Raw genomic sequence first — 27386 nt, forward strand, 5'->3', positions numbered from 1 at the left:
CTTGTGCATAGACCAATTTGAGTAGTTCAGTGAGTTATTGAGGGATTGGAAATGTAGACAGTAGGAACCTACTTGAAACTAAGAACTACCAAATAGAGATGCATGCCAGAATGAGAACTGGCTCAAGCCCCAAGTCTCAGCTCCTTGGCACATCTCACTGTCCTTGACTGTTGCGGAAGATTTGTTTATTTACATCTCTCTCTCCTTCTGTCCTTCCTCCTCACCTATGGATTACCCTTTGCAACATAGAAGATAGCTCAACAGTCTTCTCTGGCCTTTGTTTTTCCTGAAATATGTTAGACTGTGCTTTCCTTGAGCTTTACTTGCGTTGTATGTCTTATGCAGCCCTTTGATACAGATAAATAGCCCTGGCTCAGTGCTACTCTTGCCTCTGTCTATACACACATTTATTTCTGACCTGCTCTCTGATTTTTTTTTTCCTAACCTGAACTGTGAAAAGAAAGTTATAGAGAAGCCTTAGAAATGTCAACTCCCCCCTTCTCCAACTCCTCTGATAAAAAGAAATGATCTAACACCATTCTCAGCCTTTTTTTCTTCTGGGTTTTCCTCCAACTGCTGGCACTGAGAGCGTGAGATTTGTGAGCCCAGGGTGCATCCAAGCCTGCCACAGAACACCTGCTGTTTTATTCCATCTCACTCCATGGGTACAGGCCAGCTCTGGGGGCAGCTGGTGCTCACAAATTTTGAGACACTTCTGATACAGGAATTACATTAGACTTCTATTGAAATGTCTGTGTGAATGAGTGTACTACTATAAATGCTGTTCCTTAATTCCTGGGAGAATAGGATAGTGTGCCTACATGGAGAAAAACTTCCTCTCCTTTGAAGAAGAATTTTCAGTGGTATTTTGCTGTGTGGAACACTGTTTGGGGGCAGCTGGGCAGTAAACAGCATCTGAACAGCTCTTAGCCCACAGGCACTTTGGCCAGTGATGATCCTAAAATAAAGCATGTTGTGCAGGCTGTCACTGGCCTAGCTGCTTAGCTGTATAGGTTGCTCCATCCTACAATATACCTAGTTAATGAGGATGCAGTCCTGTGCCCTCTTGTCACCCTGCTAGCATGCACATCTGACCTGTAAAACTACCTGTGCATGGTATTTCATGGCATCAGCCTGTTGTGTCCCATTCCATCGTGGATTTTATGATGTGAATAAATCTCTACTGGAGAGACCAGCCAAAGTTGTTTGTGTACTCTAAGCATAATTGGATACCCAGTCTCCAGAGATAAAAAAATTAATGTGCTAACCTCAGTGTGCCTCCAAGCTGTCCTCCAGCTCCCCCACACAGTCATCTTTGAAACATTTTTATTTCCATCCAAGCAGGGGGCTGGCCATGAATAAATGACGAGAGTCAGCCCCTCAGTTGGAGATGAGCTGTTTGTTCCTCTCCACAAGCAGCCTCAATTTGAAAAGCTACATCAGGCCTACTTTTTCCCTGCCTCAGTGCTGATCCTCGCTGGGGCTGTGATGGGAGCTACTTCTGAATGCAAGGATGCATCAATGCACACCTTGCAACAAGATACCCTGCAGCAGGTGCCTTTCAGTGAAAATATGCACATTACCTTGAGCTGACTTCTCATTACTTTAATCCGTTTGGTTCGTGGTGTTTTGTTTTGTTTTCCAGAGCTTGTTTTCATAAGGAAAGAGTCAGAATACTAAAAAACACAGTAGCCATTACAGAGTTTGGAACTGCCCAGGATTTCTACTCAGACCCTGTTTGCAGCTGTAAAATTCTCAGATTTTTGTGTCTGTGTTTTGAGATGCTGAGGAAACAAATAGATCAGTCGTTTAGAGTTTTGGAATAGTGAAAATGTTCAAAGTTGTATTCTGACATACAGGGACCTATAGGGGACTTTTTGTTGTTGTGTTTGGAGTCATAAGAAATTTTTCTGATGTCCTGGCCAGGACCTGAAATGTGCAGCTCTCATTGAACAGAAGCATCTAGCGTTTCACAGTAGTTTTTGGCAACATGCTTCCAATTTGACTTAATAAGGTTTTGAAAACCATATGTTGCTTCAGTAATGTCAGTTCTTGAGGCAGGATGGTATCACTGTTGTATTCTTAGGTTTTTTTTCCTTTCATACTATCTCCTTGCTTTTTTTCTCCTCTGTGTAGAATTTGAACCAAGTAAACCTCAAAAGTTTAGACTAAATTTGGACTTAGGTGCTCTGCTTTCTCACACTCCTACAGTGAGTAATATCCAGCTCCAATACCTACAGCACGCTACAAAGACCCATTTCATGGCACTGGCCATTCATACATGAATATTGAGGGATGCTGCAAGATAAGGCTGTTTGTTGAGCACTGTAACCCATCCTTGAGTTCACTGAACTAATGAGAATGATGCATTTCAGTGAACGGAGGCCAAGTCTCAGTAGAGGTACCCCTCAAAATCAGGAAATATGAATGTTAACATGTCAGACTCTTTTGTCTGTCTTTGTTTTGCATCTTCTACTGCCTGTTGTCATGGGGCACTAGGCAGTTACAATGATCTTTTGTGAGCCCATGCTTTAGGTGCTCTGCAGAAGGCTCTGAGATCAGTGCACAGGCACTTCTGTGAAGTGCTGCCTTGTGGTACAGCAATGCTGACTCTCCAGATCTACAAGACTGGATCAGCTGATGCTGTGTTTTCCTAGCTGTATCATCAACTGCCTACCTCCTGGCTTGTTCATTGGCTGTTCAACTAAAGGACCAAATCAGTTCCTGAAGAAGACATCAAATGTTCTTCCTTTCCCCACATTTGCAGGCTTGCTTTGGCTCCTACAGATTATACGTCCTTCTTATAGCACTTCTTGTTGTTGTAGTGCTGCTTGGCCATACCTCTCCATGCCCACAGTCTGTAAGAGAAGACAAATCTGTCAGAGTGGCTAGAAACTCTGCAAAGGCAACAGCTTCTTCTATCCCTATGGCACCAACCAACTCGAAGTGAAGCTAAAATCCAGTTACTAGGGAGAACAGGCAGTACCCTGGGTGGGTGATTATCAGCACCTCTCTCGGCAGCACAGCCAGCTTCTCTGGCTGCCAGCAAAGGGCATGCCTATTCTGTGTAGGGGAGTACAGCCTGGGGAGCCTGAGCTAGCAGGGGCCCATTGGGCTGTGCAGACTGATTAGCTCTACTCTGGGAACAGCACAGCAGCCGTTTCCCACTGCTACACCCAAGTTCGGAGCTTGCTCAGCTGAGTGCTGTGCCATATTGACTCAGACACACTGCTGCCGACCTAAGCTGCGTGTACAACCTGCTAGAGGGTGGCTGTATCAAGTGCCTCAACACTTCCCAGCTCGGGGTTAGCCAACGTGCTTATCGCTGGTGCTAACGACAGTAAACAAGCCCGGAGAGACTGGCCATTTCCTCTCATTCAGCTTAATTCTTTTTTCCTGGTAAGCTGCAGTGAGAAAAAGCCCCATGCTTAGTTCAGTGGCGAGGAGGCACCAGAAATGACTGTGCACATCTCTGCCTGGCTGCATGTGTGAGAAAACGAGAGCCTTGCATGCATTTAAGCTGTGCTTGGCTGTTCCTTACCGCACCAGGGATTAAGCATGCATTTTTCTTCTACTGTTCTTTTCCAGGGCAGGATCTAGCCCTAGCCCCAGAAGCACCTCCACAACCCTCCTTTCTGACTCCCACCATTGCCTCTACACTCCAGCAATGCCTGGGGCAGAAGTGGGTGCGTGCCCAGCCAGCCATCTCACTACTGTTCCTTCAACAAAAGCCACTGTCCATGTGCTGCTTCTCCTTCCCCTTCTCCTTAAAGCCATTTTAAAATTCGGTTATCATATTGTTAATTTCTTGCACAAGCACTGCCTGTGCAGTGTTTCAATCCCTCACACTTGAGAGATGAGACAATAGCAGGTGGCAAGGCCAGAGGCAGGCCCTGCTGGCAGTCCAGTTGCCATGGAGACAGGCCAGGCCTACCAGGGACAAGTGCTGGTGGCAGGGGGCCAGGCGATGGCACATGGGGGCATTTAGGCTATAGGTTGGGATAATATATCATCAAGTCCTCCAAGGGGCTTGACGACCCTGGGCTCAGGCTCTTGGCAGGCATTCTGTTGCATAGGCAGCCAAAATTAGACTTGCAGTTCAACAGTGAGAAAAAGGGAGGAGGAGACAAAAAGGAAAATGGAGTCCCTGTCTCAAACAAAGAGCTTGCAGGTTGAAAAAAGCCAACAAACTACCACCAACACCCCCCAAAAAACAAACAAACAATCAAAAACCTCAGCAAATCCACACCTTTTCCTCTATCACAGAGTACATGGACTTGATTTAGGTCTACATGCAGGTTTCTGTGGTCTCTATTGTGCTCTGCAAATTTTTGTTGCAAACAGACTGAATGGCCTGATTCAAAGCCTTTCGAATTGAATTGAAAACCTCCAGTGGCCTTTATTGGTTTTGGATCAAGCCCAGAAGAAACAGGTAAGAGCTGGACAAAATGTGCTAGGAATAAGCCCTTTGGGAGCACATGTATGTCTGTCTGCAGTCAGCCCACTGTGATTGTTTAAATAAATGATTCACAGCCCCCACTCCAGCAGCAAGGCTCCTCATGCTCCTTGCCTTTCCAGGAGTGTGTGATAGGATGAAAGACAGGGAACAGAACGTACGGAACTTAGATGCACAGCTTGAACTACAGTTAGGCTGAAGATATGTCTGTGACTGTCATTTGGTACCAAGGAGTAGAGAAAACAGTTTTCCTTTTAGGCACTGGTTCCAGCTCCAGATTTGTAAAGATTGTGATCCGAATCATCAAATTAACTTCACTCAGCAATCAGAAAATTGAAAAATTATGTGGTTCTATTTATTCAGGGTTTTGTCTGTTTGTGTGTAAGGTTCACATTGCGAAGGAAAGTGATTTAAAATATCTGTGTTCTGAGTTTTCTGATTAGCAAAACAAAGACATCATTTGCTTCTTCTGAACTTGCCTTCCATTCAAGGTACTCTCTGCAGCTGTGAGAGCTAGAAAATGGAGGTTCTTAAGTCATGTGGCTCCAGGAGGTGGTGTAGAGGTGAAAAATCCCAATTTCTTGATGTTGCTTATCTAGAAGAAGCTTGCTTTTATTATTAAACTGAAACCATGAGGAAGATAACTTTCAGAATTGTTTGATTCCTTGGGGAACTACAACTTCACTTAGAGCCCCTGGCTTTGAAATCAAGAAAGCCTATTAGTTATTTTAAATGTAGAAATTTGGTCAGTTTGTTTATTTTTAAGGTTCTGTCTCCAGAATAAAGTCACTGTGTGATACACTAGGGAATTTATTTAATTTAGAGTGCTTATTTTGCATGAAGGCTCCTGTGAATGATGGTGCCATATTTTAGGGTCTTCATTACGCTTAGCTTGGTGTAGTTTGAAAGTAACTTGGTTAGGTTAAGAAGAAAAGAAAAAAACCCCAAATAAGCACATATGTGTTACCATTTAAGCTTTCCTGGAGCTCACAAGCCTGATGGAACAAAATGTAAGATGCCTCCCCAGATTAGGCAGAATAAGAATGGGGGTAAAATACTCAAAGAACAGCCTCACACTGATCTGGAAGTTAAAAGGAACTTTTAACAATAAATAAAATGTATATAAGATAAAGGAGGGTTACAGAGGTATAAGGGAAGGGAACAAATGCAAATACAAAACTGGGTTGGGTGGCAGTGGATTCTCTCAGTTGAGATGGATTGTTCTTAGACGCAGGAGGTAGCAGAGCTACGCGTTTAGGTGGCCACATGGTTATCAGGAACAGTAGCAACAAAGGAAACGGTGCAGAGGCAGAAGCAAGAGAGTTGAGTAGAAGCTCGACTGAGTCTTAAATAGGGTTGTGGACAGGAAGTGGGATAAACTTTGACCTAGGGGGGGTCCTCCCCCCAGGAGGGGCCAGGTGTCTCTGCCTGCCTGGGGTCGTCAGGTTTCCAGACCACTCCCGCAGCCCATCTGGACTTAACCTGGAACACCATGATAGTTGTTTGGAAATATTGTGACTATGTTCTCAGCCTGCATCTTGTCTTCTTATGAATTGGCTTTCAGGTGTGGAGAAAAGTGTCATCTGAACTATGTTTCTCCTTTTAACATATCTTAACAAATTGTGTACTCTTGTTTATTTGGAGATAGATGTAGTTGAAGACAGAGCATTTGCTGAAACTGGAAAGCAGCAGTGAGTTGAAATGGCAAGGGGACCGATTCAAATGCATCCCCTTTGAGCATAGCTCAGCAGTGCTCCTCAAAGTTCCTTAGAGCTTTTGATCTGTTGTTGCAATTGGTGCTGTAAAAAAAAATCCGAGGAGTTTGGAGTAAGTTGGGACAAGACCACGGTTACTTTTCAAGCCTTTGCTCTGAAACAGTTTTTGATTCTGGGTGGACATTTTTTAGACAAAACCCTTAGCTGTAGTCACCTGTTCCAAATGACTGTGCTCACTGCTGGTGAGTTACGGCTCATTAGCTCAGCTGGTAGCTGGCCTAAGCTAGCACCTTCCACGTTGTGATTAAGATGCGCGAAAAGTGGATACAAAGTTAATGACTATGTCTCAGATGAAAAGCAGCAACACATTAGCCCCAGGTAGTTTAATTACTTTCACTCCTGAATCCATCCCTGTACTTACTTTTGTAACTAATTTTATTAAGGGGTGGGCCTTGGGTTGGGCTTTCTGCGCATGATACCCTTCCCCTGAGTACTGCATGTTACTGCTTTGGTTCTGAAATCCCTCATCATTTGTGAACTTGAGTAAAATAGGACTAAAAACTCCAAGGGCATACACAAAAAAATATCCTTTGAAAGTAAGAACTCTACCTACTGTCATTGGGAAATCTCTCTATTTTCAATTATTCTGTGATTTAGCCCACGGCTTAATTCACTGTACAGTACTGATCAAGAAAGTAAGCTTGAGTCAGGTTTGATTGTAGTTTTTGCACCTGTTAGAACAAAAAAAATGAGGAGAATAACATTGTCTGGCTTATTTGGTTCTAGTGATACATACATTTAAAACATCATTGGTATAACACAAGGAATTTCTCATCTGTGTGTGACTTCTCAGGCCTGATACCTGTATCACACTCAGCTGAGCCAGCTCTGTGTCTTTGTGATGAGCAATAAATAAGCACACAGACACTCACAGTAAACATGAAATTAAATTGGAAGAAAAAGAGAAAACGAAAGCAAAAGGAGGTGATGCTTGCTCTCTTGCCAATAATCTAGGAGAATCCCTTCAGCTTTATTGCACTGTTTAGTGAACACTTCCACCTGTCCCACACTGCAGGTAAATTGATCAGTGTATGCATTTCCACAAGGTCCCCTGACCACTTTGGCCCTAAGATCAGTGGGTCTTAGGGTCATAAGCTGCATAGCAAAAATCAAGTCAGTATATACAGAGTATTAAATCAATTACACCATTCCTAGCAGGGGTAGAAGTGAAGCTCTTCCCAAGTCCTCTGGCTGGCACCTTGAATGCTTGTTTTCATTTGTGGCCTCACCACAGAATTGTTGAGTGTGTGTGAGTGAGACAGTTCATCACTTTACCTCCAAATCTTTCAGCTGTAAATGCAATGTGGTGGCCTCACCACGAGGCTTAATTAGAGCTCAGCAACACTTGGGTTAGAGTCAATAGGAAAAGAGGCTTTTGACCTCATTGGAGGTTAATATTAGTATCTTAGTATCTGTAAGACAGTTTATGAAACTCGGATGAAAGGTGAAATGTTAAGGAACAAACAAACAAAAAAAAAAAGGTCCCTGGATGCAGGGACTGCTGAATCTGCTTTGCATATGGCCTGTGTGGAGATGCAGCACAATATAAAAAAAGCAATTACTTAGCTTTTTCAGAATGGGGCTGTAGTGGGAAGAATAATTCCTAGGGAGATCTGCTTTTTGTATACAAAATATGTACAAGTAGCAATTTCATGGTCATTTTCTTACAGCTCTTAAAATGTGCTGGTGCACTAGGCTTTCACCTGGTTCCCGTTCTTATTTTGCTTCTCTTGCATGCACATGTTAAATGCCTTCCTGCTCACAGGCAAAATGTTAACCTAACACTGGGAGCTTCTCTCGGGTTTTGGAAGAACTGGAAGCCTGTTAACCAGGACCATTTCAGAGCAAAGTCCGTTGTTTAGTAAAGAGTGTTAGGGGCTCAGCAACCATGCAAGAAGATATTGATGCATTTGCAGCCTTACAGATTTGTTTGTTTGTTTGTTTTTCAGTTGCACCTTACCTACAGTCTTTCAGGTACTAAGCTTCAAAAAGGTCAGCTAATCAACAGCTGAAAGTAGCTGAATAACTACATACACCAAAATCAGAAGAGCAGATAGAACTTGGAGGAAATTTTAATTTTAAGTGTATGTCTTGGACTGCTCCCAGAAACCCTTTAGAATGTCATTGTTCTTTGGGGGAAATTTGGATGTGGACAAAAAGACCATTAATAAAGGCTGTCAAAGCATCTGTTAAAAATCTGCAAGTTACAAAACATGCATTAAAAAGATAATTAAATGTAGATGGTACAGTTTAAAGATCTTCATTTTCTAGCTTGTGGAAATCTATTTGTGGGGTAGGCTTAGGCCAGGTATACCACTGGAAATTTTAAGTTACAAAAGGAGAAACATCAAGACCAATTGTTCCCTTCACTCTCCTTTCCCTTCCCCAGTTTCTAGTAAAAATGTGCAGGAGCAATAAGTTTTCCCTCTCTGGAGAGCAGAGGAAGAAAATGGCAGTTGTGAGTGAGGCCTAAAAGCACATTGCTGTTCTGCTCAGCTAAGAGGAATGCCCTTCTCTCCTTTCTAGGGGAACTGCCTCCTCTCCAGTGTGTGTGTGCTCCTTTCCAATTATCCTTATCTGGAAGACAAGAATGTAACTTTCCTTTTCCTGTCTGAAAGAGTTTTTAAACTCTTTTAACCCCAGGCTGAGTCTTTACACCTGCACTGGGTGTTGGAACTACTACTGCCCTCCCTGCTCCTTCCAGGGGAGGTGTAGCTTAACCCTTGGGTGAAGCGCCCACAAGTGGCTTTGCTTGTGAATATTCATGGGCATTTGAACCAACTTCTTGACTAAGGGCACCCTGCTACTTGAAGTAAAACCAGTTAGAGTACTTATCCCTGTCTTCCTGATGGGTTTTTTTTATGTTTGGGGGAATGTATTTTTCCTTTCTGAACTTCGTTTGATTATGACTGCTGTCTGAAAGACTAGGCTTGGCTTACTGACAGCATAGGTCTGATTCTGCATTAGGGATTGTTTCTGTGCCTGTGCATGTCACAAAGTCCCCGAGCTGGCAGGGGACCAAGTTTTTGGCAGTGGGGCCTTGTAAGGGACCAGCCCAACTGGCATTATGAATTAAGTGCATTTCAGGCAAAACAGATGCAACACAGGGTGTACTTCATGTGGAAGTGATTTATGCAGTTCATATATTCTTCTGATGGATAATATTTTGGGAAGACTGTGGCCTGCAAACTCACCAAGATAACATCATATGAAGAAGAAGGGGGAAATATTCAAACAGAATGGTCTTTGAGTAAACTTGCTTTCTAACCCAACTGCAGCCCAGAAAGGACCAGATGGGGTCATCATTCCCAATAACTACTGTGACTTCTGCCTCGGAGGCTCCAATATGAACAAAAAAAGTGGCCGGCCTGAGGAACTTGTATCGTGCTCAGACTGTGGGCGCTCTGGTAGGTGACTCCTTCTTGCACCTTGCTTGTACAAAGGCATTTGTGTGATTTGTCTTTTGCTGCTTCTGAAGATTTTGAGGAAAGGCAGCACATTTGGGAGGGAATAGAAGATGAAGTCTTATCTCATGTCTGTTCATGTGAGAATGGATGACTTGGAAATTTTCTTTCAGAAAACCTGTTGTGGGATTACCATATTTAACTAATGTCCTTCTTGACTGTTGTGAACCTTGGTGCATGGAGTAGTTGTTCTTGAAGTGGAAGGAGAAAAGACAATGTTAAAGAATGCTCTCTGTCTTCAAATGCTGCAATTACAACTATAAATTACTTACAAGATTTATGGAAGTTGCATGACAGGCATTTCCATTGATTACACATTTCATGCATTTCTTCATCCAAAAAAGAAAGAGAGAGGAAATTACAGGGTAGGGATTGGGGTAGCTGTCAAGAATTATCCTCCTACAAGATGACTATCATTAATTTTGTTTAAAGAGGTTTTATTTCTTCTTCTTCTTTTTTTTTTTTTTTTTTTTAATGTAGACAATTGTGTTTTTCCCATTCTGAGTTGTCTTCATTTCTGGACAGTTGTTTTCTTTCTTCCTCCTTATCTCTTTTTTTGTTTTGTTTGGTTTTTTTTTTGTTTTCCTTTTCAATTTAGTTGTTCTCTCTATTTTGGGGGCTATTTTATCCCAGCTGAGCAGTTATTTATAGCTCACGTGGGAGGTGGTGGTGGTGGAGGGAATGAGACCTTTGACAACTCCATATTCCATCTTTGATCCAAGTTTCCAGTTGTGAATGTTTCTGGTCTGTGGTGATCCTAGTGGTGGTAAGACCATCACATGGAAATCTGAAAACAAAGAGATCTTGAAATTCAGTATTGCTGCTGCTCCTTCTGTGCTGTAGTCAGTGAAAGATGTCTGTTGCATGATGGCTGAAATGTGATGTGGAGTGTTCTCGTGCTAAGGAAGTGGCTTTTTTTTGCTCCTGCTGGAAATCATAGTAAGCCTTTTACCACATTCAGTGGGAGCAGGAATAGACTCTCACTGACAAATTGCCTTCTGCAGTTGTTCTGACCCCTGAAGATGTTCTGAAGTGATACTGTCTGGTCATCAGAAGACTGATGGCAACCCCTTTGGTTTTCTCCAGGGATGTCCTTATAAATGTTGTGCAGCCAGAAGCATGTACCTTTTAGCATATATCTGTTTGCTTCTTAACAACTGAAGCTCGTGGGGTCTGTGGTGCCATCTTGGAAGATCATTGCACTTCCCCTTGATTGTTATAGTTCAAGATAACTCATTTCAGCATTGTTCTGCTATGGCACATTGAGATGGATCCATACTTTTTGCTATTAAACATTGCTATGGTGATTATATCAGAATGTAACACAAATGCATTAATTAACTTGACTCCTTAGTGTGATAGAAGTAGTAGATCAGTATGTAACCTAAACTGTACAAAATCAGTTCCATTAAATGCTATCCTTGTACAAATTCTGACCTACCTGGGTCATTCATAGGGGTCTGCAATGCTGTGACTGATGTGTGATGAAACTGATTAAGGTACAACCACACACTAATCTCTAAACTAAGACAATGAAACCTATTTGGTGGCTGCCATCTTCCTTCTTCTTGATAATGGAGAACATTTTCATTATATTGAAAAAGAGGTCATGGAAATTATATTGTATCTTCTGTTCAGAAAGTCAGTAAAATCACATCTCTACAAGGTGTTTCATCTGCCATTTATTTTGTTATATCCATTTTCTTTTTGTGAACAGGATTTAATTCTTTGTGTCTCAGGCAATGCAGGGTGCTTGTTATATGGCTGGTCCCTGTAGCTGGAGTGGGGGACAAACAGTTGGTTACTTAATACCATGCTACTGTTTCCAAATAATAGCCATGCCCTAAAATCTCACCCTTTTGTTTTGCTGGGGCACAAGAGACAGCTTTATCTTAACCTTTCCTGAAGAGGGAATTTGAAAGCTATACTATACTATACTATTAATGACATAACATATTTGACCAAGGGAGAAAAGAAACTTCAGTTTCACAGCTTCCAGTATTTAACTTCTCTTTTTAGGAGTCTTTTTGTTGTTACTGTTGCTGCTATTGGTGTCCTGTGTGGAGAAATTTCCATTCCATGTTGAAAGTTGGATTAATTCACATATGTTTGAACTTTTCAGCACTCCCCAAGACAGGTCGCTTCTCATCTTAGTGGCTTTAGTTGTTGAACTGTGTGTGTATTGTTTAATTTTTATTTTTGAAGGAGATGCCATCAAATTGGAAAAAAAAAACATTTGTTTAGGTTACTTTCACTTGGTCTTTCACTAATCTTCCAAGTGTATTTCGTTTTGTCTATAGAGGTGGCACTTTAGGATCAGGTGAAGGACAAGGATAAAACGTAGTCCTGAGGCTGATGAACTATCCAGTGGGTTACATTTCTATAGCAGTAAATGGGTGACAGTTGATGCCAGTCTGAAGGGTAGTCATTGTGCTTAATGCTAACAGTGTCTTAAGTACTTACGCGATATAAAAATCTTTTGCAATTGATTTAAGTAATCACAAGGAAATATTTTAATGTCTTTTGAAGAGAGGAAACCATGATTAACCCTTTCGCTGCCATAGCTGTGGGCACTTGTGGTGTTTGTAGATTTATTTATTTCCTTTGGAAGCAAAACTGTGATCCTCTTTTGTTTTTCTTACTGCAGTTCTACTCATCCATGTTGTTGAGGTGCGCGGGCACATATAAGCACACACCTATAAGCTTGATAGTCTAAATTGTTTAATAATAATGATGATTAACAAAATGATGATGATGATGATGATGCCTGTTGCTTAACCCATGTGCTGATATATTCATCATACATGTCAGCTCATTTGGGAAGAGAAGGCAGGAAGGACGAAGCAGCGCCAGCACGCACTACGGAGGACTTGTTCGGTTCCACGTCAGAAAGCGACACCTCGACCTTTCATGGCTTTGACGAGGATGATGCAGAAGAGCCTCTCTTGAGCCGAGGAGGTGGCTGTGGTGGCAGCTCTCCCTCTGCAGACAAAAAGGGCGGCTGCTAAAATAACTAAAAAGAGACACAAACTGAGCAATTTGCTGTCCTTTTTACTACTAGGATTATTATTACCTTTTTCTTTTTTCTAATTTTAGGTCCTTGGGATTTTGGGTTTTTTGTTGTTGTTTCTCCTGTGGGATGTACACTGAAAGCACAAGTGTTTAAAACTCTTGCAAACTACTTTGAAGAGACAGAAGGTTTTAATTTTCCTGGGGTTTTTTGTTTGTTTGGTGGGTTTGTTTGGGGGTGTTTTTGTTTTTGTTTTTCATTTTAATTTGTTTTTCTCCCACCTCCTCCCCTTCTCTTTCTCTCTGGAAATGTGAAAGGTGGATTTTTTTTTTTTTTTAATAGTGAGCAGAGTTGATTTTCTTGTCTTTTAATATATATATCAGCAAACTGCAAAAAATACAGATGGGTTGGAGAGCAGAGAGCAAACCCAAATAGTTTTTTTTTAATTATTATTATTTATATGTTCTATATATTATTAGGAAAACTACTTTTTAAATTAAAAAAATAGAAAAAGCCCACAAAAAAAAAAAGAAAAAAAAAAGTCAAACAAAAAAATCAAAGGATGTCTACTTGATTATAGAAGTGTTAGAAGTGTTTCTGGAGAACCACTGTGGGTGGACTCTGTAGGAGGACAAAGAAACCCTTGATGTGATGGCTTCTACTTTTTGAGATTTTGCACTTACTGTAGCACGTGGAGTCTGACCCTTCTTGTACACCTGCTATGTTGTCTTGAACAACCTGACAATACAAGCAGCACCACTGAAGACTGTGACCTTGGGGAACACACTTCCATCCTTCCTTTGGACACCTTTACACTCAATAGATTTTCTTCCTACCTGCACCCCTTTATGTCTTCCTCACTCCGTTCTACCTTTTTCTTTTTTTTTTTAACTTTTTTTTTTTTTTCCTTCACTTTTCACTTCATGGACAGCAATTTCCAAGCATAGGGATGGAATATGAATGGGAAGTCGTAGACATGAAAGACAAAACAGATGGAGCATCAGAATTATGGAAGAAATTATGTGGAAAAATACCTCACCTATACTTTTCTTTCAATTTTTAAATTTGAATTCACAGCATTTTTTCCTGTGTTGCCCAGTTTTTTTTCTCTCTGTAGTGTCTTGTGAGACACTTTGTTTGCTTTTCAATAGCTTCTCTTGAAATAAACCAAAGCAATACACAGTAAAGTTCCAAGGGCAATGGAGAAGAGAGTGACTCCCTTCCCAGCGACTTTCCCAGAAAGGAGGAAACATGCAGCAGGAATTGAAAGGTATGTCTGAGCTGAAATGTCTTTCACTCAATTGTAAAATCTCTGTGCCCTGGATTTTCAACAGACCCTTGACTGACCTTTGCTGTGGGAGTAAGTCCTATGGATTAAATTGTGTTATGACTATGTGCCACATCCACACCCCTGGTGATGCTAGTGGAAGTTCTGTGGCAGCAGGGTCCAGCCTTATGTACAGTCAGAAGTGATTCAAAAGGAGGCAGTGTGTAGGCTACACATTGCTGTTCTAATGCAAGCAAAAATCTTCCTGGGGCAGGAGCAATGTTAGGTTCTAAGGATATATTTTTACTGATGTATAGAACGTGAAGCAGTGTGAAATAAGGACCTCATTTAAATCAGAGGCAAAACAGACATTTACCTGGAGAGTGCTTAATCCTTAAACTGAAGGTGTGTGGTTTTGATACTAGGATAAAAACCTCAACCTGGCAATGAAGACTTTGTACATATATATTATTCTAATGCATGAATGAAGCCTACCCAAACGGATTCCATTGCTGCTGGTTCTTTTGCTGGAGTAGTACAACACAGTGCGTGAGAGCTCTGACAACATTTTTCTCCCTTGTAAACCTTGAACAAGAAAGAAAAAAAATTAAGTCTTTAATTATTTTATTGTTCACTTTAGACGTGGAATAAGCAGTGGCCACATTCTTCTTTTGGGTACATGGGCATAAATCCAGAATATATTATAACTGATGTCTAGATTATACTAACAATCTGCCTTCAGAATGGTGCTACAAACCATTACAAAATATCTCTGTGTGTTTATCCTGAAGGACAGCATGTGCTAGGGCCGTGCACACCTGCTGGGAGAAAGCCTTGTTTGAGCTTTCCCTGTACTGACAATACGTTCCTGTTGCTGTTCTGCGCCTGCTGGTGTGTTATAATCAATCAAGTGTCAAATCAATAGCATTTTGACCTAATGCAGTCTAGGAGACATCTACTTTGTTAAAACCATTCATTCCTTCCACAACCAGTTATTTTTCCTCTGAAATAATGCAAAATAAGTTGAAAGTATTTTGTCACTCTCCTGTAATTACTAAAACCTGAAAGATCCAATGGTTTCCAGGAGTGAGACACAGGCTTGCAGGCAGGTGCTTTTCCAAATTCCCCCCAAAAGTTAGGAGTTAGTTTTCATATCTGTATCATTATATATGTATGTGTGCGTGTGTGTGTAAATATAAATCAGAAATGTGTGCGCACAGACACATACAGAGGTAATGCACACATTAAAATACACAGCAACAGAAGTCAGGTTGGAAGATGCTTCCCAACCAAGTAGCCCTTGTGTGAGGTATGCCGGGCTCATTTGTTCCATGCCTCCTGTTACCAAAGAGCAATATCAGTAAAGTCCAGTGGATTTTGTCTGAATTTATGCCAATGTAACTGAGAGCAGAATCTGGTCTAGGAGTTCTCAGTTCACATAAAAAACTCACCACAAACCTGAAATGTTACATAATAAAAAAATTAAGATCAAATTGATGTCAACTTCTGCCCCTGCCTTTCAATCCCTGCACTTGCACTTGTGTCATTTCTATTATATTTTCTACCTTTTTTTTTTTTTTTTTAAACTTTCTGTTGCTACTCTGTGACATGCCCATGTGAACAACAGGGGAAATAGGGAGTAAGTACCTAGAAATGTGCCAAATCCACGGTAAACAAACATCTTGCATCTACTTTTTCTGTCCATGTAGCAGTCTTGTCACACAGGTTAAGTAAAGAATTTAAATGTTACCCAGTGTTGCTGGAAATAACAGAGTATGCTTTGACATGGAAAGACTCACAGGTGTAACGAAGACTGGAGTTATCAAGGACATGAGGAGAGCTCAGTTTTCACTTGTCTAAGTTTCCTGCCTGAAAGGTGTAGGTCTGACACAATTTGAACCAGCCACCTGCACCTGGCCACTGCTAATGACAGCACAGAGCTCAGCATTTACTAAGCACTGTATTTATGTAGCTTCCTTCTTCTGTTGCAGCCCATCCTGGGCTCTGTGCTGCTGTGCTGACTGTAGTCCTGGCAGCACCTGAGCTAGCTAGCTGAAACCCACCCAGGTTTGTCTCTTTGAAGAACTCCACTCACAGCACCAACTGCAGAACAGGCATACTCTAAACATATTTTTTCCCAAGCGGAGTCCTTACCATTGTTTTTTGTGAACCATGCCTAGCACATTCTGGGCTCTTTTGGAATACAAACAATAATCAGATGCTCATAATTCATTAAGTCTTGATTTGGTTTCACAAATGCAGCTACTATAACAATGCCTACAGTTTGGCCTTTTGCATCCTAACTGCCCATCTTTGCGACAACCAAGTTAGTGCAGTACCCTCAAGAAAGAAGCCACAACAGCTCACAGAGTGCATAAAAATTGCCAGATGGTGTTTTTTACAGATAGCATAGGAAAAGATCCATCATTGTTCTTTATACCACTAATGTATATATGGGCAGTCACTGGCTCAATCTAGTACTGAGAGAGGAAGGAAGGTAAAACAGATTCATTGTTATAGAGAGTAAAGTAGTCCTTGAATTACTCAAGATGTCTTATTAGATTGAGATAACCAATGTGAGTTTGGTCCAGCAGGCTGAGCAGTGTGATACTGCATTGATCATAGCAAAGAAATTAAGATGTAGAGATGGAAGCTAAAAGAGTACTTGTTGAAGTTAGGTTGTAAAGTAGTGTTACCAGTGAGTATTGAACAGAGTGGTGATGTGAAATTAAATGTTCTCAGGGCAGGTGCTGCTGGAGTGAAGACTCCAGCAAAGACTGGAAATAGGGAAGGGAGGTTGGTGGTTCATAAGTTAGAGATGAAAGCAAAACAAACATGGCACCCTCTCAGAGAAGGGGAGGATGACAGCATTAATGATGCAGAGAATGTGTGAGAGGAAATTTCATAAGTGCAACAAAAAAGGGAAAAAACAACAACCAACAAACAAAAAGGAAGCCCAACTCCAGCATAGCCAGGTCAGAAGGAAGAGAACTGAACGGTGTCAGTTACTTCTTCAAAGACATGTAAGTCCCAAACTAAAATTGGAAGGCATAAAGAGAGTTTTCAGTGTGATTCTGGATTTTATCTATAAAAATACAGTCATATTTGAAATCAGAAAGGAGGGTGATGCTCTATACTCCCCAGTGATTTCAGCACTTAGTGAGACCTGCTGTTCTGAGCTTCATATGAAGATCTTTGAAGGTGCAGTCCTTCACTTAATCCTAAGCCAGGCTCTTCCAGTCCTCCAAATACATCCTTCTTATTTTGTATCCAAAGAATGTAGAATTGTTTGTATTGAAAGGGACCTTAAAGATCATCTAGTTCCACACTCCTGTTACAGGCAGGGACATCTTCCAGTAGACCAGGCTGCTTAAAGACGCATCCAGTTTGGCCTTGAACACTTCCACAGAGTGGGCATCCACAACCTCTCTTGGCAAACTGTTCCAGCATCTCACGGCCCTGTAAGCTATCTAAACTAAATCAACCTTTTAGTTAAAAGCCATTACCCCTTGTTCTATCCCTACATGTCCTTGTACAATCCCACACAACCCATGTACCAAAATGAGACAGCTTTGGTGTGACATGTGAGCAAAGGGGTGTTTCATGTCAGGCTCTAAATTCAGACTCTTCCATGTTTAATAATGTGACCCATCTCTTTAGGCACCTGTCTGCTGCTTCATACTAAAGGATCTTAGAAAAGACATCATTTTGTGAGCCATTGTCTGCAAATTGTGATTCACAGATGAATCGGCAAGAGAAGTATGGAAGTGATGTGTTGTTCGAGCAGTGAGTTAGTAGGAAGAATGGTTATGTACAGTGTGCTCCCACATTAGCACTTTCCCTTCTGTGGCCCTTAATTGATGTTTTATCAGGGACAGACTTCAACTCTCTCATGAAAATAGTATAAAATCTTAAGCATGATAGCACAGGTTTGGAAAATTTTAAGAAAAAGCAAGATTTTGGGCACAGCAGTTAAAAAATAAAAGAAGGCCACGAGGCATGTGGCAGAACATGGGTGGAACTGAAATCCATTTTGCTTCACTTGGCATCTCTTCCCTCCACCCAGGCACCCCTCAGTTTTGTGGGTTGGATATGTAATGGTGCTTGGAATAACATTGTACATCTGTGGTAAGGTCATAAATGATGAGCTGAGCCTGCTGAAACAAGGTCCAGAGAGAACTTTGCCACTGGCTTCAGAAGGATTAGCACTGGGCTTTCTTAGCTAATGCTTTTATTGGATGAAACCTCACTTAGTACGCTTGCTAGTATGGTGTAGACAAGCTTGGAAAAGGCTGTTTGTTTCAGCAGAATGTGTCATTAGAATCCCCTCCCCACATTGTTTTGCCTTTAAGCTTTTACATTAGTTTTTCATTTAGAGTTCCAGCTTGCCATTTTACAAACCTCAGCTCAGGCTCTTGATTGAAGACAGAGACTCAGTTTGTTGCCTGCTGATGCATGGAGCAAATGAGAATTTCACCAGAGAGTTGCTGAGTCCGTGCTGTACTGAGGGACCACTGTGTTCTCTTCTGCCTGCTTTACCTTTCTTGGGTTAATTCTTATAATAATCTTTCGAGATGGGCCCCTAAAATTATAATTCAAATAGCATCAAACTATGGAGCTTTCAAAGCCTGGCTCTTCATGCAATTTGCTTCTTCCCGGTGGTGAGCAGTTACACTGAACCAGTTCCTCAAGCAGACATTGTGTTGATCCCACTGGGAGTCATCGTTGTTAAAACTGCAGAATATTCCCAGTGTGTTTTGTGCTGAAACCTATGTAGGCGCTTCCAATAAACTCCCATTTCTTGTTCTCCATGAGTTTTTCTTGTTTATATACAACGTGTAGCTGTGCGTATATGTAAAGCGTGAGGCTCATGCATGTGTTCATGCTGGCATGGGGTTGTTTTGACAAACCCTTACAGTGCAGGAATGTAGCCAGGCTGAATTTTTGCTGACTGAGCCATTACAGTAAACCCAACCAACCTTTGTTCTCTTTGCCAGATGTCTCTACCCGGGCTGAAAAAAACCTCGACCCATAGAAATACTATGAAATACTGAAATTGGCTTGGAACTGTTTTCATGTCCCCATCTGTACTTCCATGAGTGTTAAGTTGCCGGTTTCAGAGCAGACAAGTTGCAGTAATGTTTAGGGGAAAAACCCTATCTGCTGCAGATTTCAGCTCTGATAGCCCTGTTAAGGGTATGCTGCCAGTTCATAGCTTAGAGCTGTTCTTTTGGTCATTGGCAGCTTCTAAGATGTTAGACCTTCGTGTTGTTCAGAGCTCCTAAGAGAGGTTTGAGGAAGATACGTAGAGATGCACTGACATGGTGTGGAAATAAAGAGATTATTTTATTGGTTATCTAATATTGAGGAATTTAGGAGTACGTAACTTAGCTAACTCATGGGTTCAGTGAATGTAAAAGGCAGTTTCATTTATTTCCAGAAGTTAGCACGTTGCTGCCACCCTACATGCATCATTCAGACTTCTGAAAATGTCTTTTGTGCAGCACTGCATACACTTGTGGCTCTGTACAAATAATTAGTAATACAGCAAGGTAATCAGAGCAGGATTTCATAAGCAGAGATTGATGGTGTTCGGTGCCTTTTCTTTGGATATGCTCCTTCATATCCCTTTTGCTTTGTGTTTGCTCACGGTTCCCTTGGTCAGCTGAGCCTGTTGAGCTGTATTTTCAAAGGACTAGAATGCAAGCTATGTCAGAAGGTTGGTCTGTGCTGCTTCTGTTTTTTTCTGAACACTTGTTTCTGTTGTCTGTTTGAGCTTGTTTAGTTTTACTTTGTGTTGCCTTTCCTTCTGCAGTCAGTGCTGCCCTCGTGGACTCCAGCATCCTTCAAGCAAGACATTTCAGAAGAAGACCGAGAGAAACCAGGATGCTTTGATACTTCTCCTCTCCTTGCCCTGACCCTTCTGTACCCATGTTTCATCTGACACAGGAGCCTGGACTGTGGGAAGTCGGCTGCCAACTGTTTAGAGAAGTTCTGGGGATGCCCCAAGCTGGTGCAATACAAAGAAGCTTTTTTAAAGTCTTGATTTCACTTTCTTTTAAGCGTGTGTATAAACCCAAGTCAAACTGGAATTGATCCACAGTAGAACTGACTGAAAAACAAACAAACTGAAAAAAAAAAAAAAAAGACTTAACTATTTTATTTATTTCGATATTTAAGAGAGAAAAGAAGTGCTGAAGTTGCACAGTATTTTTGTTTGAAATACGTTTTACTTCAGATTTTAAATGCAATTTTGTGAAGACATGAAATTTTAAAAAGCACTTAATGTAAAATAAAGACTGAATATTTACTTTAAGGAAAAAACTTTTTTTTTTTAAGTAATGAAAATAAAGATCAACTCTGCTCTCTCTCTTACTTTAAAGAAGCCATTCATACATGTGCTGGGTATCTTTGTTTTTTGCAAATTGGATGTGGTAAGTGAAGATTGTTCTGGTTTACTTTCTTCTTAGTAATATTATCCTGTTAGATGCTTAAAACTTACACTGCTGTACTCTTAGGCACAAATCTGAACAAAAGCTGTTGAAATAGCAAAGACCAGGCACAGTGGCTGGATTGGTTTGTTACCAGTTTTTGTGTCCCGTTCAATCCTCCCAGTAGGATTGATGTGTCTCTTCTTCACGGTGTAAGAGGTTTGCTCTTGAGCAACTCTATGAAATGCTTCTACTGAAAGTGGAGTTTGGAAAAAGGGAAACAACTCTGTGAATTTTAGTTTGTTTGGGTTTTTTTGTTGTTGTTTTTTTTTTCCTTTGGTAGCTCCACTGATGATTGTGAGGTGGTTGTAAGGGAAATAGGTAAATGCTCAAGTGCTCTTGGCACGGCGCTTCCGGTGGGAGTCAAGGACAATGCCATGTGTAGAAACCTTGTGTTCCTCATCTCTTTCTTAAGTGGTAGTGGACTTTGGAAAGCATACATGTGCACCTGTGTGTCAGCAGTAAATAACAGGAGGTACTCAGCAGGAGAAGAATGTTAGTTCCCACAGTTAACACCCAAAATTGTCTTATAAGGCAGCAGCAAGGGACCTTCACCTCCCAAATTTGTTAGATGTCTTCTCAGTGAACTCAGATGTTCTGCTTTGTGCAAGCACTGGAGGGTTTTGTTGGCTGCCGAATCTGCTCACAGTGGATAGCACAGGGCTGTTCTCTGCCACATGTGATACAGCCTAGTAAGGATGCAGGATAGCCTTGTGTACTCAGAGAAGGGTGCTGGACTTGGCTCTGAGATTAGCTTCTCTTTAACAGGAGTGACAGATGGTGCATAATGGTATAGACCCAGGGTATAGACCTAAAGTATAGATAGAAAAAATGATTTTGTTAACATGGCTTATGTTGGCTTTTGGACTGAAAAAAGCTATGCCTACAAAGAGGCATACTGACTAGATGAAGTGGCCAGATGGCCTGACCCCGTGTTATGTTTCTTGCACACCTAAACTTCAAACTCACCTCATTCAGAGGTGTCTGTGTCAGTAGCAGCAGACTTTGTCCTCCTCTGCCTTCCCCTTCTCCTGCTCCTTCCAGATTGACATATAGGGGCAAAAATAACCGTATGAGATGTGTCTGGTAGGCCTGTTGAATTAAATGACACAATTTATATCCTCGTTGATCTCTTTGGCAGGATAATTTGGTTTTGTTCATTTTGCTGGTTTCTAAACTCGCAATGGTGAACTGCCTCTAGAGGAAAGAAGAAATCAAATTTTATTTAAACGGAATATAACAAGACGCACAACTGAGATGAAGGTTTGCAAACTGTAGGGTCTGTATTCAGTTTGTGTAATATTCCTTCCAAATAAAAGTTCTGCTTCCAACATCCCTATTGTATATTCCTCTGTAAATATTACCTTATCAAACCAATTCCACAAAGTCTTTTTTAGTGCAAATAATCTTCTTTTAAAAAGGCATTGTTGAATAACATACTTGTACATATACTTTTCTAAGCTCTCTATTGTTTATAATGCTCTATTTGAAGCATAAAATAAAGCTTCCTCCTCTATTGATTTTGCTTCCCTTTTCCATTTTGTAAATTATTGCTTTTGTCCCTGGATTTTGTTTTGTATTTCTTAATAAGGCATGACGTTAACCAAGATTTCTCTTCCTTTTCCACTTCCTCTTCTCCATTCACAGGACTACAGAAACTGGTCCTGTTGCTTGCTCTAGTGAAGGTAGGCAGGAAGTAATATACTGCTTTTGTGTAGGACTCATTTTAAGAATGTTTCCTGTCATTTGGTGATAATAGAGGATCTTCCCAAATGTGTTTATATTTTAATAACATTCTCAATTAGTTTAATAGTTACATTAAGTTAATTTAGATTCACTCTAAATTAGCTAATTAGTGAAGTCTAAATTATATGAGAGCTTTTTGTGTAGATTTTAGTGACATTGCTGTAAGGAGTCCTGACCTTGCATATGCTTTTTCTAATCCAGTAACTGGAAACAGTGCTTCCCTTTGCTGCATTTCACAGTGCAGGCATGAACCCTTCCTTTCCCTTTACACATGTTAGATTAGTTGTATGGTTGTAAAAGATGGGAAGAAAAAGAGGAGATACTGTTTCAGATCAGATGTCATCTATTTAGGAACCTCTGTGTGTCCTCTTCTCTAATAGGCCTGCTGTCATATTTATGAAGCTCTGTTGCCTTTCCTCTGCCTTGCCATCAATTTCTCTGCTCCCGGTAGAGGCTATAGATGGCCCTTTTTACTTTGGCAGCTGCTTGCAAAAATAGCAGCCTATGTGTAGTTTTTACAAGATCTTCTGATGAGCTTATAGATCTTATAGAAAAGTGAACTACTCCCCCAGCAGATTAAATGGCAAATGAACCCTACAGAACCTCTCAGAAATCCAATCAGGCAGAAGAGGAATCATACCAAATCGTATGGATGGGCTCCTACCTGCCTGATTCTCAACAGTTGTATGTGACAGAATGTGTCCTTGCAGCAGAGAATTAACAATTCTTGGTCATTTTTATAGCCTTCTCGTATAAAGTTTTGGTTTTCAGATGTGTAATTGTTTCTTCACTCTTTCTTCAGGTCTTTATTCCAGACCTTGTTTCTACCTGTGCAAGGCCTTTGGCCATTGGAGGAAGGAGGAAATCAAAAGGCAGATTCAGCTGCCTTTGATGTTTTCCATCACTATAGCTCTTGGGAACCTGTTTGGGATCTGATGGAACAGCTCATGGACTCCTTACTTGGTTGTTTTCAGTTCTGTGGCTAAAAAAGTCTTTCCTTCCTTTTCAGCTGTTGAGCACTGGAGACCAGAGGCAGCTGAAAAGGTGGGGTAAGATGCTAAGCCTATTTCTGAGCTGTGCAAGGAAGGTAGCTATGATGCTGTCCTTAGAGCACATACTGGGTGATAAGATATATGGTTTTAAAGCCCCTCCCAGCAACTTCCGATTTCCTTTCTGTAACCTGTGCTCAGATATTCTTACAATAATCTGAGTGGCAGGCCTACAAAACTATTTTTCCATAGGCATTTTACAGGGGGCAAGTAATCTTCTTTTTCTGCACCAAAGCAGAGAGAGGAGAGAGGGTCTGTGGGACAAATCTTGATCCCCTGGCCACTGCTGCTTTTGATCTTCTCCTAGCTCTTCCTGAGCCTTCTGCTGTGATGCATAGGATGGCAAGACCCAGATAGAGGTTGGACTGGGGGCAAAGCTGAATGCTGACAAGTCAGCAAGTTGAAGAAAGGAAGTTAAAGAAAGAAAGGAAGGAAACTGCTTGTGGCATCAGTTCACTTTTCTTGTTCAATAGGTCATCTACCATTTTAACTTGGTTGTCATTTTCATTGTCCTCAGCATGATGGATGCAGGGTGCAGAGCAAGACATTTCTGCTAAGGTAACCAGGAGTGAAAGTGTATGTTGAAATTGGCCTTTAATGGATGTCTTTCAGTACACTATTTAGATGAATGGGATCCTTCCCACCACAGCAGAGCTGTTGTCACGGACTGTCAAACTTCAGGGAACAGCCCTGCATAAGTCTTGTTGTTCTGAATGTTTTTATGCCTTTTTTGCTCTTGTTGTTGGATTTTTTGGTTGGTTGGTTTTGGTCGTCTTTAGCCACAAGCTTGGAAATATAAATGTTCTAAAGGAAAGTTTTCATTCTGCAGATATTATCTGAACAGAAAAAAAATACCACTGTTACCTAAGCCCTGGAGGAGATTCAAGTTGGTGTATTGGCAAGGAAGGGATCTTATTTTTGTGCCTGGAAAAGGGCTCTTGATGGTGAGAGTCTTATGTGGTAGGAGGAGGGAGTGAAATGTCTGCCAGCGTTGTGGCAGCTAAAGGGTCAGGTTTGCCTGGGCTTAGCCTGAGCTGAAGGCTGGCAAAGCTGAGGGCTGGAATTCTGAGTTCTCTGGCTGAGCTGGAAATGGTGTCATTGCTTTGAGCCGAACTAAAATACTGCACTGGTTTAAAAGTTGTTCCAAACTTTTGCTTAAAATCAGAAAAAAAAAGAAAAAAGGAAAGTTTAAATTTGCATTCTGTAGCTGTGAGCCCTATTTGCAATCAGATCCATCAGCCCATAGATGACAAAAAACTCCACAATCTTTTTTCTAAAACAAAGCTTTCAGTGCTTATTGACAAGGACACAACTTGGTAGCCTGTTCCTTCCCTAGGTTTGAAGATGGCCTAGTAGGACCTCAGCTATATAAAGCTACTATGGAAGCAATGTCTGCACCTCTTAGCATGGCTGGGCTTATCCAAACTGAGCCTTGATGTGTTTAAGATCTCTGTTGCTCCTTGCAAATGATTGTAGAATTGTATTTCCTTTGCTATACCAAAGCCAGACCTTTGCCACAGTTTAGTCCTGTCTTTGATTGCAGTGACTTAAGATGAGAACCATCCATCTGTGGCATCTTAATTTCACCAGTGTGTTTTCAAGACCTGACTGCATTTTTTGCTGTTTCAACAAATGCTCTTGCTGTGTATCTTGGAAACTTCTACTGTATCATCTGTTACTTGATGACACTTTGTCCTTGCAGCCTGTAATTCATGATTCTGTGGTGTGTGCACCATGATGTGAGAAGGATGGCATTTACTTCTGAAAAAGCACCGATTTCTGGAGCACGGTGTTGTGGCTAACATTGCCATCCAGGATGTAATTGGAAAAGGTTTTGTTTAGTGGTGTCTAAGATGGCTGTGGTAGCTCTGAATGATCTACAAACCAACTATGGCACTGCTATGGGAAAGGCTTTGAACACTTTGAGCACTGAAGGTGGGCTGTGAGATGAAGCTCTTGGAACTGTTGCTGCCTGCCTGGGAGGCAGCAGGTGAACTTGCTGAAGGTTACTCCTCCTTTGAGATCTCAGCTGATGACACTTACAAGGAGGAACAGATACAGCTCCCTTTAATGACTTATGCTGAGTTGGTGTTTTTTGTTTGTTTGTTTGTTTTTGGTGAAGTTCCATTTCTTGGTGCTGCTACCAGAACTAATTCTCAGGAGTACTTTCTAGTCTATCTCTAGGTTTGCACAGGTGTTAAGAGTCATTTTTCCCTTGGGTTGAAGCCTCTTCACATTGTTTCTTCAGTCTTTGTTATTAGTGTGTTAGTGGCTTTATTGTAGACTGCAGGAAACAAATGAACATGACCAAAGCTTTCAGAGGCAGCCTTCTTTTTTAGAAACAGATTAGACTTTAAATAATGCTGGGAAAAGTTTTGTCAAGCATCACTGAAAGCATAGCTTCTTGATTTGTATTGCTTTCATTAGCCAATAGGCATTAACTTCTACATATGCTGATTTCAGGAGTCACTATTGAGGCCAACTCTCCAAGGTGAGAAGTCATTGGATGAGAAATAGTTCAAAGCTGTCACTAAAGGGGTGCTTCTAATTTAGCATCAGGTAGCCAGTGAGACATAGCTTTCAAGCTTGTGTAGCACTCATATGGTGGACTTTATGTGAAGTAGTTTTAAGCTTATGTTTGAGAAATGGATGTTTCCCTCTTGGTACAAATCATAGTTGCCTCACATCAGTGCTCTGCTGGAAGTGGCTCCAGTGTGATAAAGAGCACTAAAGTCTTTTCATCCTTTTTCTCAGGCTCAACAACTTCTACAGTGCAGTAGATTCTGTAGCTCTATCTTGGCTCAAAAGTCTCATCCATTGCTGAGATATCTGTTCTTTGGCTTCTTAAAGGGCAGGCTTCAACTCCTGGGTTATTCCATACCAACTGTGTCACTGAAAGTATCCATCAGTCTGGAGGCTTAGGACAGTTTTCAAGTATCCATGAACTCTCTTGAATTTGAATTCTTATTGCTGAGTACTCTGCAGATATCCAGATGATCAAGAGACTATATATTCTTTTACCTGGAGAAAAGCACCTTTCCTGAGTTAGGAAACTTCATTTCCTTTGTAAGAACAAGTCAGTCTCTTCATTAATTATCTCTCCAAAGCCCCTTCCTCATTTCCAATAAAGGTGAAATTTTACAAGTAGTTGGTATCTGAAAGAAAAAAATGTAGGAGTTCCTAAGAACATCTGCATTTGTTAGATTCCTCTGCGAATGCCTATGCATTTGCAGGTCCATCATAACGTGGAGAATTAGGCTTCCTTAGCCTCAGAGCAGCTTTCACTGAAACTTTCCAAACCTATCACCCAGCAGTGAACATTGCAGGTGATGAGCACTCTCAACAACTGTTAGAGGTGAGAGGAGTTGGGGTGCCCAGAACCTGGTCAGATCAACCTGTAAGAGAGGAGTACCCAACCTGGTTGCCATTAAGGGAACCACTGAACAGCAATCCAGTGTAGCCAGTGCAGCAGCCAGCTAAGAGCAGGGTTGGAAAACTCACAAATCCCCGCAGTACCGGGGGAGATAATTTTCTGGCATTAAATACAATAATATTCTCCTTTTGTATAGGCTCTGTTAAGAAGCTCCTCTTGTGCTGATAAGTAGCAGGACTAGTGAACTGTTTTATGAGGGGCATTTGTGTCTGCTGCTGTGGAACTAGCTCATTTCTCATGTAGTCTGATATGATATTTACCTCCTATTAAGCATTAGTTGCGTAGGTTCAAGCAATGCTACTCACTTGCGATGGGTTAAAGAGTGGCCTGCACCTTGATTTGGCTGATCTGGAGTAGAAAGCCTGATGAGCTCTGAGAAAACAGGTTGTGGATTTAATCTGGTGTTATTCCAGTGGAAAAGAACTCCAACCAAACAAACCAAGAAAGTCCTACTCTGTTGATGTCTCTGGCAGTGTTTTCTTGGACAGTTGGTCAAAAAAGCTGTTCAAACAGCTGCGCTGCAAAGTACTGTGGTGAGGAGAAAAGATTTTGGTTTGATTTGAAATGAAATGCATTCACTTTTTCTCAATGAAACAACTCTTTCCCACTGCCAAGTGTGTGCAGCCTTGAATGAAACACTGAAATTGTGAGTGCTTTCCCCCTCTCTTAAAAAGAATTCCATCAGGCTTACTTTT

At 41.2% G+C, this 27386-nt stretch overlaps 1 protein-coding gene across 10 annotated transcripts in view; it reads left to right on the plus strand.

The window, feature by feature from the left end:
* DPF3 (double PHD fingers 3) overlaps positions 1 to 27386 on the plus strand; it is a 188840-nt gene that overhangs the window by 146480 nt on the left and 14974 nt on the right. For 7 of the 10 annotated variants that reach the window (XM_064147092.1, XM_064147121.1, XM_064147143.1 and 4 more), the window contains one exon: positions 9510 to 9638. In XM_064147092.1, the coding sequence (XP_064003162.1) occupies positions 9510 to 9638 (129 nt within the window). Of the gene's footprint in view, positions 1 to 9509; positions 9639 to 10699; positions 12442 to 12506; positions 13976 to 19787; positions 21984 to 27386 lie in introns of those variants that run through there. The other 3 variants (XR_010303034.1, XR_010303031.1, XM_064147135.1) reach the window with 2 other exon arrangements.

The sequence above is a fragment of the Pogoniulus pusillus genome, chromosome 1, assembly GCF_015220805.1.
Source record: "Pogoniulus pusillus isolate bPogPus1 chromosome 1, bPogPus1.pri, whole genome shotgun sequence".
Classification (NCBI taxonomy): domain Eukaryota; kingdom Metazoa; phylum Chordata; class Aves; order Piciformes; family Lybiidae; genus Pogoniulus; species Pogoniulus pusillus.